Here is a 12,297-nt window from a genome sequence, read left to right on the forward strand (position 1 = left end):
ATGTAACTAACTGCAGGCACAGACTGTGCTGATAATTTGAAGGTGCAGTATGGGCTACCCAATAAGATTCAGTCAGACTAAGGATCTAATTTACTGCTAGGCTGTTTAAGGAAATCATGGATAACTAAGGTATACAGCACTTTAAGTCAAGTGCGTATCTTCCTGAATCCCAAGGAGCTTTGGGAAGGTGACATCAGACCCTGAAGAGCATGTTGAGAGCATACTGTCAGGATTACCCGAATGATTGGCAGAAAGGTATCCCACTTATAATGTTTGCCATTAGGGGTGCCCCAAATGAATCTACTCAATTTAATCCTTTTGGGTTAATATTCGGACATGAAGTGAGAGGCCCTTTGAAATTATTAAAGAGAAATTGACAGGGCCAAAGTCGGAGATTCCACAATTGGATTATGTATCGGTGATGAGGGAGAGATTAAATTGGGTAGTTGAGTTAGCGAAACAGCACCTGAAGAGGGCACAGTATGAAATGACACAGGTGGCAGATAAAAACTCTAAAATATGGACATTTTCCTGTGCACAAGATATATTAGTATTGTTACCAGTAATAGGTGATCCCTTCAAAGCCAGGTTTAGCGGTCCCTATCAAATTGAGAAAAAGTTAAGTCAGGTGAACTATCTGCCAGATAGGAGAAAACTGGTATGTCATGTAAATATGTTGAAACCCTACTATAATAGAGAGAAGGGACTGGAGAAGCAAGTGTTAGTTACTGCCTCTCAGAGTGAAGAATCAAATCCAAATGTTATGAAATTTGATGTGCCTCAAAATATGTTAAACAATGAGGAAGTCCTTGAGGAGTGGAATAGGTTAGTAATCTATCTGTCTCAGGAGCAAAGAATGCAGTTGAAATGTTTCTGCAGCAGTATGAGGACATTTGCAGGAATAGGTTAGGGAGGATTAATGCTATCGTGCAAGAGATAAAAGTAGGGAATGCTGTTCCGATAAAACGATACCCCTACAGGCTTTATCCTTTTAAAGCCAGACAGGGCCAGAAGGAAGTGGAGGCAGTGCTCAACGAAGGTATCATTGAACTGAATCAGAGTGGGTAGAGTTTGCCAATCGTTAGTTTCCAAACCTAATGGGGACTCAATGATTTTGCGTGGATTATCGGAAGATCAAAGCCATAACAAAATCAGACTCATACCTAATACCAAGATTGAAGGACTGTGTAAAGAAAGTTGGACTCACTGTGTGGTTACTGGCAGGTATCTTTATCAGAGAAGGCAAAAAACATTTTCACATTTGTAACCCCAAATGGGCTATATCAGTTCAAAGTGATGCCTTTTGGAATGAAGAAAGCACCGGCCATATTCCAAAGACAGAGTTGTGGCTGGGTTAACAAACTGTGCAGGTTGTTTGGACAATGTAGTGATCTTTAGGGAGTCCTGGAATGATCACATGGTACAGTTGACAGAGTGCTTTAAATGATTAAGAGAAGCAAACTGGTAATAAACTTAAACAAAACTGAACAAAACTTAACCAAAGCTTTCTTCCTGACAGGAAGTGAAATGTAGTGATAAACGGGCTCCTTTCAGAATGGCAGGTGGTGACCAGTGGGACCGCAGCTATTTACAATATACATTAATATAGATGAAAGCATTAAAAGTAATATTAGCAAATTTGCTGATGACACAAAGCTGGGTGGCAAAGTGAAATGTGAAGAGAATGTTATGAAAATACCATAACTCACAGGCTAGGTGAGTGGACGGATGCATGGCAGATGCAGTTTAATCCGGATAAGTGTGTGGTTATCCACTTTGGTGGCAAGAACAGGAAGGCAGATTACTATCTAAATGGAGTCAAGTTAGGTAAATGGGAAGTATAGTGAGTTCTAGGTGTTCTTGTACATCAGTAAATGAAAGATTGCATGCAGGTACAGCAGGCAGTGAAGAAAACTAATGGCATGCTGGCCTTCATAACGAGAGGAATTGAGTATAGGAGCAAAGAGGTCCTTCTGCAGCTGTACAGGACCTTGGTAAGACCACACCTGAAGTATTGTGTGCAGTTTTCATCTCCAAATTTGAGGAAGGACATTCTGGCTATTGAGGGAGTTCAGCGTAGGTTCACGAGGTCAATTCCTGGAATTGCGAGACTATCATATGTTGAAAGATTGAAGCAACTGGGCTTGTACACACTTGAGTTCAGAAGGATGAGAGGGCAACTGATTGAGACATATAAGATATTTAATGGATTGGACACACTGGAGGCGGGAAGCATGTTTCCGTTGATGGGTGAGTCCAGAACCAGAGGACACAGTTTAAAAATAAGGGGTAGGCCATTTAGAACAGAGTTGAGGAGAAATTTCTTCACCCAGAAGTGATGGATCTATGGAATGCTCTGCCCAGAAAGCAGTGAAGGTCAAGTCTCTGGATACTTTCAAGAATGAGATGGATAGAACTTTTAAAGATAGTGGAATCAAGGGTTATGGGGATAAGGCAGGAACAGATACTGAGTGTGGATGATCAGCCATGATCATAATGAATGGTGGTGCTGGCTCGAAGGGCCGAATGGCCTACTCTTGTACCTATTGTCTATTGAATTCGCAAAAGCAGAGATGCTGTTCTTGGTCATGGAAGATTGACCCTAAGAAACACAAAGACAAATGCCATTGAGGAATTTCCACAACCAACCTTGAAGAAAGGGATGCTTCAATTTTTGCGACTAAGCGGATTCTACCTGAAGTTTGTTTCAAACTTCAGCAATGTGGTGGCACCATTAACAGATTTGCTGAAGAAGAACACAAAGTTTCTGTGGACAGAACAATACCAGGAGGCATTTGACAATTTAAAAGCAGTATTGACCACCGTACCAGTTTTAGCTGCACCAAACCTTTTGAAACCCTTCTAAGTTGCAATCGATGCCAGTGACATAGGAGTTGGAGCTGTACTGCAACAGGAAGATGATGATGAAATCAAACTGCCAGTTAGTTACTTTTCAAAGAAACTCAATACCCACCAGAGAAAATACTCTACAATTGAAAAAGAATTACAAAATTTTAATGTTTATGTCATGAATAATGTGTCAGAGATGGTTGTGTACAAGGATCACACTCCTCTTACATTCTTAGAATGATTTAAAGGCAAGACTGTGAGATTATTTCATAGGAGTCTTATGTTACAGACTTTTAATTTACAAACCGTACATGTTGTAGTCAAAAGAATGTAAAAGCAGATGCATTATCGCAGATTTAACCAATAAACTACAGATGCGATTGACTCAATACAAATGTTTTATGTGTGTGTGGACAGAAGTTACTATGAACTTAGATTAATGACCTATATATGTCATGGTCATGTGGTTAAGAAATAGAAAAAAAATGAAGTCATCTTTTCATTATGATGGTTCATTGTTTTTTAAGGGGGGGAAGCAAGATACTAAAACACAATCAAATTTGAAATTTACTGTTTTGATAACATCAACCAATGAGATGATCCAATGTTTTAGAGTATAAAAGCAGGCATTTTTGACAGTCAGAGGAAAAGGAGGAAGAGGAAAGGCCATCAAATAACAACTATCCAAATCATTCTCTCTGAAAGGTACCTTTTTCATATGAAACATCTTTGCAGCAGAAAACCAAAGACAACCCAGGGAAAATCTGCAGAGGAGGATCGACACAGCTGGCTGGTTTTGAAACTCAATTTGCTGTAAATTTAATAGGGGTTTTATCGGACCAGTATATAGTTATAGAGTGGGAGGTAGATAAATCATTAAGACAAAAGAGGCTTACAGTTGTAGATAGTTGTTGTTTAATGTTCTCTTTTGGAATTAAAGAACAAAATTGTTATATTCTTTCTGTGTGTCTGGTTTAAATTAGCAGGAGGGTTTACCACACGTCGTAACAATACGACATCAGGTGAAGCAAGCCAGTTCCAAAGTTCTGTGTGTACAATCTAAGGGCCAAGCCATGGACTTTCTGCCTTTCCAGGGGTTCCATCTCTAGCCCATCACATGTTAATAGTCATGCAGAGGCTACATACCAAGAAGGCCATCATGGTAAAAATCTCCTTACATCCAGGGACTGACATCACTGTATCCTAGGTGAAAGTGACTACTGCAGATGCTGGAATTATCAGAGTCATGAGTGTGGTGCTGGTAAAGCACAGCAGGTCAGGCAGCATCAGAAAAGCAGGAAAATCGATATTTCAGGCAAAAGCCCTTAAGTTCACCTGAGTGGATAAGGATTCCTCAACTGCATCCCTTTTCTCATTTAATATTTGAAATTTTAAACTCATTCCATTTAGTGACTATACCCACTGATGAACAAGCGTTACTGCATTCAACCAGATTGTCATGAACTGGAACAGTCACCAGTTGCGTTATTAAATCTAATGCAGTTTATTTGAGGTTTTCACCAAACTCAATGCAATTGATCAGCAGAATTCCCAATGAAGATATTGTCACTGACATCTATTTCTTGTGACATTAATATGAAGATATAAAAACTTACAGACCTCGGGTGAAAGAACCAAGGAGAGGAATTAATGAAGTAGCTCTACCAGGAGCTGGCAGAAATGTCATGAGTTAATAGCACCCTTCATTGATGTATCATTATATCATAGCTGCTGCCATGTCTCTTCCTTGAAATCTCTTGTCCATAGCTACTAACTAGACATTGAATGTTAAATTCTGGGTTCACACTGTTTGCCAAGAAAGCGCAGAAAATAATCAGGTTAGGCTGGGTGCAACTTGAGCCACCCACTTTTCTACAGTTCTGGTCACAGTGATAGAGCAAAGTGAAGCAGTAGTAAAAACATAATTCCAGTAGACTTACCTGTGCAGACATGTCAATTAATTTTACTAGCTGAAGCTTACTTCCTTCATCAGTCTTTAAGAAGTCGAGCAAACTACCTGCAGTAGAATAAGTCACACAGTGAAATCATGTTAGAGTCACCATCCGTGGCAATCAAGGAAGAGAATTCCACAGGACCAATAACACACTCCACATATTAAACCCTCATTCTATTTTTTTCAGGTAAGCAGTTCTATATTGGCAAGTAACCAAAAATTGGATCACACATTGTAGAACTCACACTCATTGCAAAGTAAATTGCAGCAAAATTTGGACATCATTGAACTTCATTGGCAGAAATCATGCGCAACAAAAGTCAGTTCTGGGAAAAGGAGTCCATCCAATGGGATGCCTGAAAAACACTTGACCAGATACTGAGTCAAGCCATTTGTTTGTTATACCTGTCAGCAACCTACTGCAGGAGCCAAACCTTTACATTTGTAAATGGCAAATCCTGCTCTACATCTGCTTCCTCAAACTGGTTTCAACCTGAGGTGCTTCACTGGCACAACAGTAATGTTGATCATCAATACCCTTCCTTTTGCCAGTGAGGAAAATGCCCCCAAATTTATCTATAGTAAGTGAGCAAACTTGCTGTGGAGGTGTGAGAGATGCCAATAGTTCATCCAGATATTTTCAATAAAACTAGAGAAGGTCCTCTTGTGATACTGTGGTCATGTCCATATCCCTAAACCAGAAGGCTTGGGTTCAAGTCCAATCTGTTCCAGTGTTGTGTAATAATATCTTTGAACAGATTTTTTAAAAACATCAAAGAGGCTTGAGGCACAATTTCAAATCTCTCAGGGCACATGCCCTATATCTAGTGCCAACATTTGGTTCCTAAACAGGCCCAACAGAAATCCCACCCCATTTCTATAGCTTTGTGCAAAATGACGGGGAAGTAACATACAATTTATTTAACTCCAATTTACAATGAAGTACAGTTACAAACCTGTGCATAAAATAAATATGTTAATTAATCAATATATCATAGATCAGGAAAATCACAGTTAATACAAAAAATGATAGCTATATTCAGCTTAATATGCTTCCACAGTTGCAATTGCATTAGATATCAGGCAGCAGCATTTTCACTTTACCTTTTGCCATATATTCTGTCACTATGTAGATGGGTTCTTTCGTTACAACGGCATACAGCTGCACCAGCTTGTCATGTCGAAGTGTCTTCATTAGGTTGGCTTCTGCCAAGAATGCCTCAGGAGACATGCTACCTTCCTTCAGCATTTTAATAGCAACCTTGATATTGTCCTTATAGTGGCCTGGGATTTGAAAAACAAATGCAGTCCTGAAAATTCAATTCAAGTATTTTTTGGTTACAATCTTCTACAAGCTTTTATGACATAGGGACAGGAGTAAGCCATTTGGTCCTTCATACCAGCTCCACCATTCAATAAGACCATGAGTTGCCATGAATACTTTACAGTCCACCCATCTACTTTAAACTTTTACTACAGGAATATCAACAATTACATCAAATATCATCAAACTAATTACCTTTATGTCGAAAAGAGTCAGCTTTTTGATGAAGAGAGTTCCAAAACCTCACAAGAGTCCATGAGAAAGACTTATCCTTACCTCTGTCTTAAATGGATGCCCTCTTACTTTTAAAGAGTGATTCCTAATTCCAAATTGTCCAACAGGACTGAACATCCTTTCTGCATCCACCCTGCCAAGATCTCTCAGGAACTTTTATATTTCAATCAGGTTATCTCTCACTCTCCCAAGCTTTAATGACTACAAACCCAACCTGTCCAAATCTTCCTTGAAAGACAATCCACTCATTCCAGATATTAATCTGGGAGGCTTTCTCAAACAGTTTACAACAAATTTACTTCCTTACATAACGAGATTAATATTTTACACAGTACTCCAGATGTCCCTGTAGAACTGCAAAATAATATCCCTACCTTTGCATTCAATTTCCCTCACAATAAACGATAACATTCCTATTGAAATGCAGTTCCTGTATGCTAACCTCTTGTGATTCATGTGCAAAGACATTCAGTTCACTCTGCATCTCAAAATACTGCAATCTTTCACCATTTAGATCTTATGTTTCTTTATTTTTCCTGCCAGAACGAACAATTTCACATTTTTTCCACATTATACTCCATTTACCATTGCCCATTTACTTAACCTATCTATAAATCCTTTTAAGCTTCTTTACATCCTCTTCACAACTTAGTTTCCTATTTATCTTACTGTCATTAGGAAAGTTAGCAACTTTCATCCAAGTCATTGATATGTATTGTGAAAAGTTAAGACGCCAGCAGTTATCCCTGTGGTACACCACTCATTACACGCTGCCAATGAAAAAGAAATGACTTATTTGGACATTTTCTCGATTTCCTGTTAAAGAGCTAAATTCTACCTATACCAATATATTGCCCTCTACTCCTTGTGCTTTCATTTTCTGTATTAACTTTCAACGTGATAGCTTATCAAATACCTTCTGCAAATTTAAGTACAGCACATCCACCAGTTCCCCTTTAACCACACAGCACATATACCTCCTCAAAGAAATCCAACAGATTGTTTTCTGAAAGAGAGATCGCATTCAAGTAATATTGACTCTGTCTGATAACCTTGGACTTATCCAAAGGTTCTACTGAAATTTCATTGATATCATGTTCCCCATGATAGATGTGAAGCTAACTGGCCTATTGTTGCCTGCTTTCTGTCTCCTTTTATTTAATAAAGGACTTACATTCATTATTAAACGAATGGTTCCTTTAATCTAAGAAATTTCGAAAAGTTAAAGCCAATGAATTAAGTGCTTCACTAACCACTTTTTAAAAAAATCTTAAGTGAAGTCCGCCAGGGTCTGCAGAAACTTCGCCCAAAGCCAAAGTTTTGTTCAGTACCAATTCCCTGGTAACTGTAATTTTCTTGAATTCTTCTCTCCCTTTTCTTGATTTACAGTTTTGTTTGTGTCTGCTATAGAGGAGACTCATGTAAAATATCTGTTCAAGTCATCTGTCATTGTCTTTTTTTCCATTATTAATTCCCCAGACTCATTTTCATGGGCCAATGCTCACATTGTTAACCTTTTCCTTTTTAAAATACCTTTAGAAACTCTTACTATCTGTTTTTATATTCCTAGCTAGCTTTATCTCATATCCTAATCTTTCCTTTTTAAAGTTATCATTTGCTGTATTTTATATTTTGACCAATCTTCTGAATTGACACAATTTTCTTTTGTAATTATATGCTTTTCCTTTAAGATTGATTTTTCTTTGGAGTTAATCATGGATTGCGAGTCTTCCTCTTAGAATTTTCTCTCATTGGAATGTATCTATTCTGTGTATTCTAAAATACACCCTTAAATATCCGCCACTGTATTATTATTGATATATGTATTCACTAACTTGTAAGTTCAGTTTAGCCAGCTCTACATTCATGCTTTCATAACTGCATTAAAATATTAGGCTTGTCCCCATTTTTCTTGCACTTCATTCACATTATGGTCAGAACTACCTAGTGGCACTTCACTACAATGTCATTAATTAGTCCTATCTCTTGCATAATGCTAAATGCTGTGCATCTAGTAGTGCTGTGGAGGGTTCCAGAGGAATCAATTTTTTCCCCTCTGTCCGGAATGCACAATCAGGCCAATCCCCACTTCACAAATTCAATCTAGAGAAAGAAATTGTTCCAGAGATTCAGATGCTCATTCTGGGTGGCATAGTCTTCATGGGAGTTGTGGTTGCTGCCTCAGGAAAGAGTTTAAAAATCACAGGGGCTGATGGATGCAGAAGTGGCTGTTTGAACTGGCCCACCCCATCACCTTGCACATTGTCATGGATATAAAATAATAACAACAAATTTCCCTCAACCCTCACCCATTCCCCATGTCTCGTCAATGCTAAAACAAACCCACCTCATGCCCCCGCCTGTGATATTGTGCCAGGAGATCACTTTGGTAATTTGTGGCATTTGCCACCTCTACTAATATGTTTATTCAGCTTAAGAGTTGTTTGGGGAAGTTCATTGCCATTAATCCTCCTTTTTCTTTATTTTGTCTTGGACAGATCTAGTCATTAGTGAGAGAGGATATAGTACTATATAGTAATAACAAGAAGGTTTAATCAATGATATGAATTGGTACAACTACATTGGGTCAGGCACTATTACAAGAATGTTATGGAGCTCCTATAAATGTATTTGTTCCCTCCAAAAGCTGGTAAGTTTGCAGATGATATCAAAATTGATACAGTGGACTGTGAAGAGGTTATCTAAGATTACAACAAACTCTTGATCAATTGGGTCAATGGACTGAAGAGTGGCAGGTGGAAATAAATTTGGATAAATGTGATGCATTGCATTTTGGTAAAACAAACAAGGGTAGGGCCTTGGGTAGTGTAGAACAGAGAGGCCTTGAGGTTCAGGTACATAATTCTTTGATGTTTGTGTCACATTTAGATAAGGTGGTTAAGAAGGCATTTAGCATGCTTGCCTTTATTGGTCAGACCTTTAAGTAAATGACTTGGGACATTATGTTGAGATTGTACAAGATGTTGGTGAGGCCTCTTATGAAGTAATACTCTAGTTCTGATTGCCTTGTTACATAGGTGGGATTTTTTAAGCTGGAGGAGGGTTCAGAAGAGATTTAACATGATATTGGCGGGAATAGAGGGTTTGAGTGATAAGAAGAGGCTGGATAGGCTAGGACATGTTTTTCACTGGAGCTTAGGAGGTTGAGGGGTGACCTTATAGAACTTATGAGGGATATAGATGAAGTGAATGGCAGGTATCTTTTCCCTACGGTAGGCGATTTCAAGATAAATGGGCATATTTTTAACATGAGTGTGGAAATATTTAGAAAACACACAAGGGCAATTTCTTTTATACAGAGAGTGATTCATGTGTGGAATGACCTTTCAGAGGAAGTGATGGATGCAGTTACAATGTTTAAAAGACATTTAGATAAGTACATGAAAAATAAATGTTTGGAAGGATATTGGCCAAGTGCAGGAAGGTGGGAACAGTTTAGTTTGGGATTATGGTCGGCATGGATTGGTTAGACCGAATGGTCTGTTTCCGTGCTGTATGACTCTATGACACCACAACTCTCCTTTTTTCCACCCACAGACTATATGACATCAGTAGAAGCAGTGATGCCAATGTCACATGAATATTAACTACTTCAGAACAAATTCTATCAGCAGCACCGCAAATTCCTCATGATCCCTCACAGCCTCCAAGCCAATGTATGATCCCCAACCACACTCCACAGACCTTCATATCATCCTCACTAATTCCCCGGCTCTTTACAGTCTCCATATCAACTTAGTGCCAAAGTATGCCACCCACCCCCCCTCACTTTGCCTTAATCCCCCAGTACCAACTCTCAGTATCTATCACAACAGATCCCAAGAGCAATGCTGTGATTAAATAAAATTAGTTAAAAAGATTTCATTGACTAAAAACTTACTCACAGCTGCTTGGAAATTCCACATATATTGATTGGTGAGCCAACACACTGGTTTCTACTTTCTGAAGATGCTGCTGTAAATGAAACTTGCGCATGGGAATTGCAGATTCTTGCAAGGTGTCATTTTCAGTAAGACAGGAACCTCTCTATCTGATCAAAAGATCAGGTTTGTGTCAAAGTCCCCGCAAGTTGTTCTGGGTATCAGCTTATAGGATCTTAGTAACAGGACTAAGTCATTCACTATCCCCCCACTGCCCCGCCCCCCACCTCCCCAAGCCTCCATTTATTGAGATCATGGCTGATTTGTGGCCTAATTCAATATTAGGGATATAGGCCATAAATCAGCCTTTGGCCTATATCCCTCAATACGTTTGTTTAACAAAAAAATTATCTATCTCAGATTTAAAATGAACAACTGATCCAACATCCACTATCATTTATAAAAGAGAGTACTAAGCATCTACCATCCTTTGTGTGTTGAAGAGCTTCCTAACACCTCTCCTGAGAGATAGGCTGAATGGGCTGGCCCTAATTCTTGTGCTATGCCCCTTACTTCTTGAATCCCAAACCAATGAAAATAGTTCGTCTTTATCCTACTTTGTCTCTTCCTATTAATATCTTGAAGACTTTGATCAGATCACTCCTTAACTTGCTAAACCCTAGAGAAAACAATCTCTTCTCTTAACTTAATAATGAAGTCCAGGTGTCATTCTTGTAAAGTTATGTCTCCAAAGCCAATATATTCTTTGTAAGATGTGGCACCCAGATTTGCTCATAATATACCAGGTAAAATCCAACCAGGTTTTTCTATAACTGCAGCATAACTTCTGTATTTTTATACTCCAGCACTCTAGATATAAAGACCAACATTCCATTAGCTTTCTTGATTATTTTCTGTATCTGTTCATGACATTTTAAAGATTCATGCCCTTGAACTCCCCAAGTATCTTTGGATGTCCATAGTATAAACAGTTATTCTGTAAATTATCCACTTACTTCTGAGATGAAAAGGAGTTTTGATCAAAGAACTCATTAGCATTTCTACTCAGATGTCAGTCATAGAGTTATAGTATCATACAGTACAGAAACAGACCTTTTGGTCCAACTAGTCCATGCTAAATATAATCCCAAACTAAACTAGTCCCACACCTGCCTGCTCCTGGCCCATATCCCTCCAAACCTTTCCTATTCATATACTTATCCAAATGTCTTTTAAATGTTGTAATTATGCCCTAATCCACTACTTCCTCAGGAATTTCATTCCACACACGAACCACCGGCTGTGTAAGGTTAACATGTTTCATGTTGCCATGGGACAGAAGATAAAGGAAATCATTTTCAGATTACAGCCTTTCCTACAAACCAATGGATATCTCAGGTAGATAGATAGCAGAGGTTCTGTATAGTTATGGACCACCTCAAAATATGTTAAGAAGATAGCCTAGATGTTAACCTTTCATATTTTAAAGGCTTTGCATTCCAGATGCAATTTTATTGGTCAAACTACCCAACTTTAAGCAAAACCCCTTTATTTTTATGCTATAATTAAAATACAGACAAATCAGAATAAAAAATCGGCTTACCTGTATCTCTATCAAAATGCTTAACAAAATAACATATATATTAACTACTAATTAATTGTTGCAACATAGTAACACCCTATAAACACACCCTTGGCAAAGGCAAATTCAATAACATAGATGGTGTTATATATAATACCAACAGCAAGAAGAAAACCCTAGATTTTAGCTGTAACAAAGAGAGAAATAAGAGATTCCACATTCAGCTTCTTGACCCCAGCAACTACAGAAAGCTAAACGTAAAAATCTTGATTCTGTGAGAGCTTGACACCACCCATTCAGGCTGTTTCAATTGTTCCAACTTAAAAATACCTAAGGCCTCACAAGCTGCTTTGTGCAGACTCTCTTCCTCTGTCTCAGGCTTCCTTCACATAAAAAAAAACTAGGACAACATACACCTCTTAAGCCATAGTATTTTCATAGTAGAGTGTAAAGGTTGGTGGACTTTGTGAGC

At 38.4% G+C, this 12,297-nt stretch overlaps 1 protein-coding gene across 1 annotated transcript in view; it reads right to left on the reverse strand.

Annotated features, from left to right (window-relative positions):
* Window positions 1-12,297, reverse strand: part of LOC140463387 (proto-oncogene tyrosine-protein kinase LCK) — a 101,546-nt gene that overhangs the window by 20,598 nt on the left and 68,651 nt on the right. Inside the window, exons 9-10 of the mRNA XM_072557261.1 lie at window positions 5,909-6,088; window positions 4,791-4,867 (exon numbers count right to left, since the gene is read on the reverse strand). Coding sequence (XP_072413362.1) covers window positions 4,791-4,867; window positions 5,909-6,088 — 257 coding nt within the window. The remainder of the gene's footprint in view (window positions 1-4,790; window positions 4,868-5,908; window positions 6,089-12,297) is intronic.

The sequence above is a fragment of the Chiloscyllium punctatum genome, chromosome 3 (genome assembly GCF_047496795.1).
Source record: "Chiloscyllium punctatum isolate Juve2018m chromosome 3, sChiPun1.3, whole genome shotgun sequence".
NCBI classification, from domain to species: domain Eukaryota; kingdom Metazoa; phylum Chordata; class Chondrichthyes; order Orectolobiformes; family Hemiscylliidae; genus Chiloscyllium; species Chiloscyllium punctatum.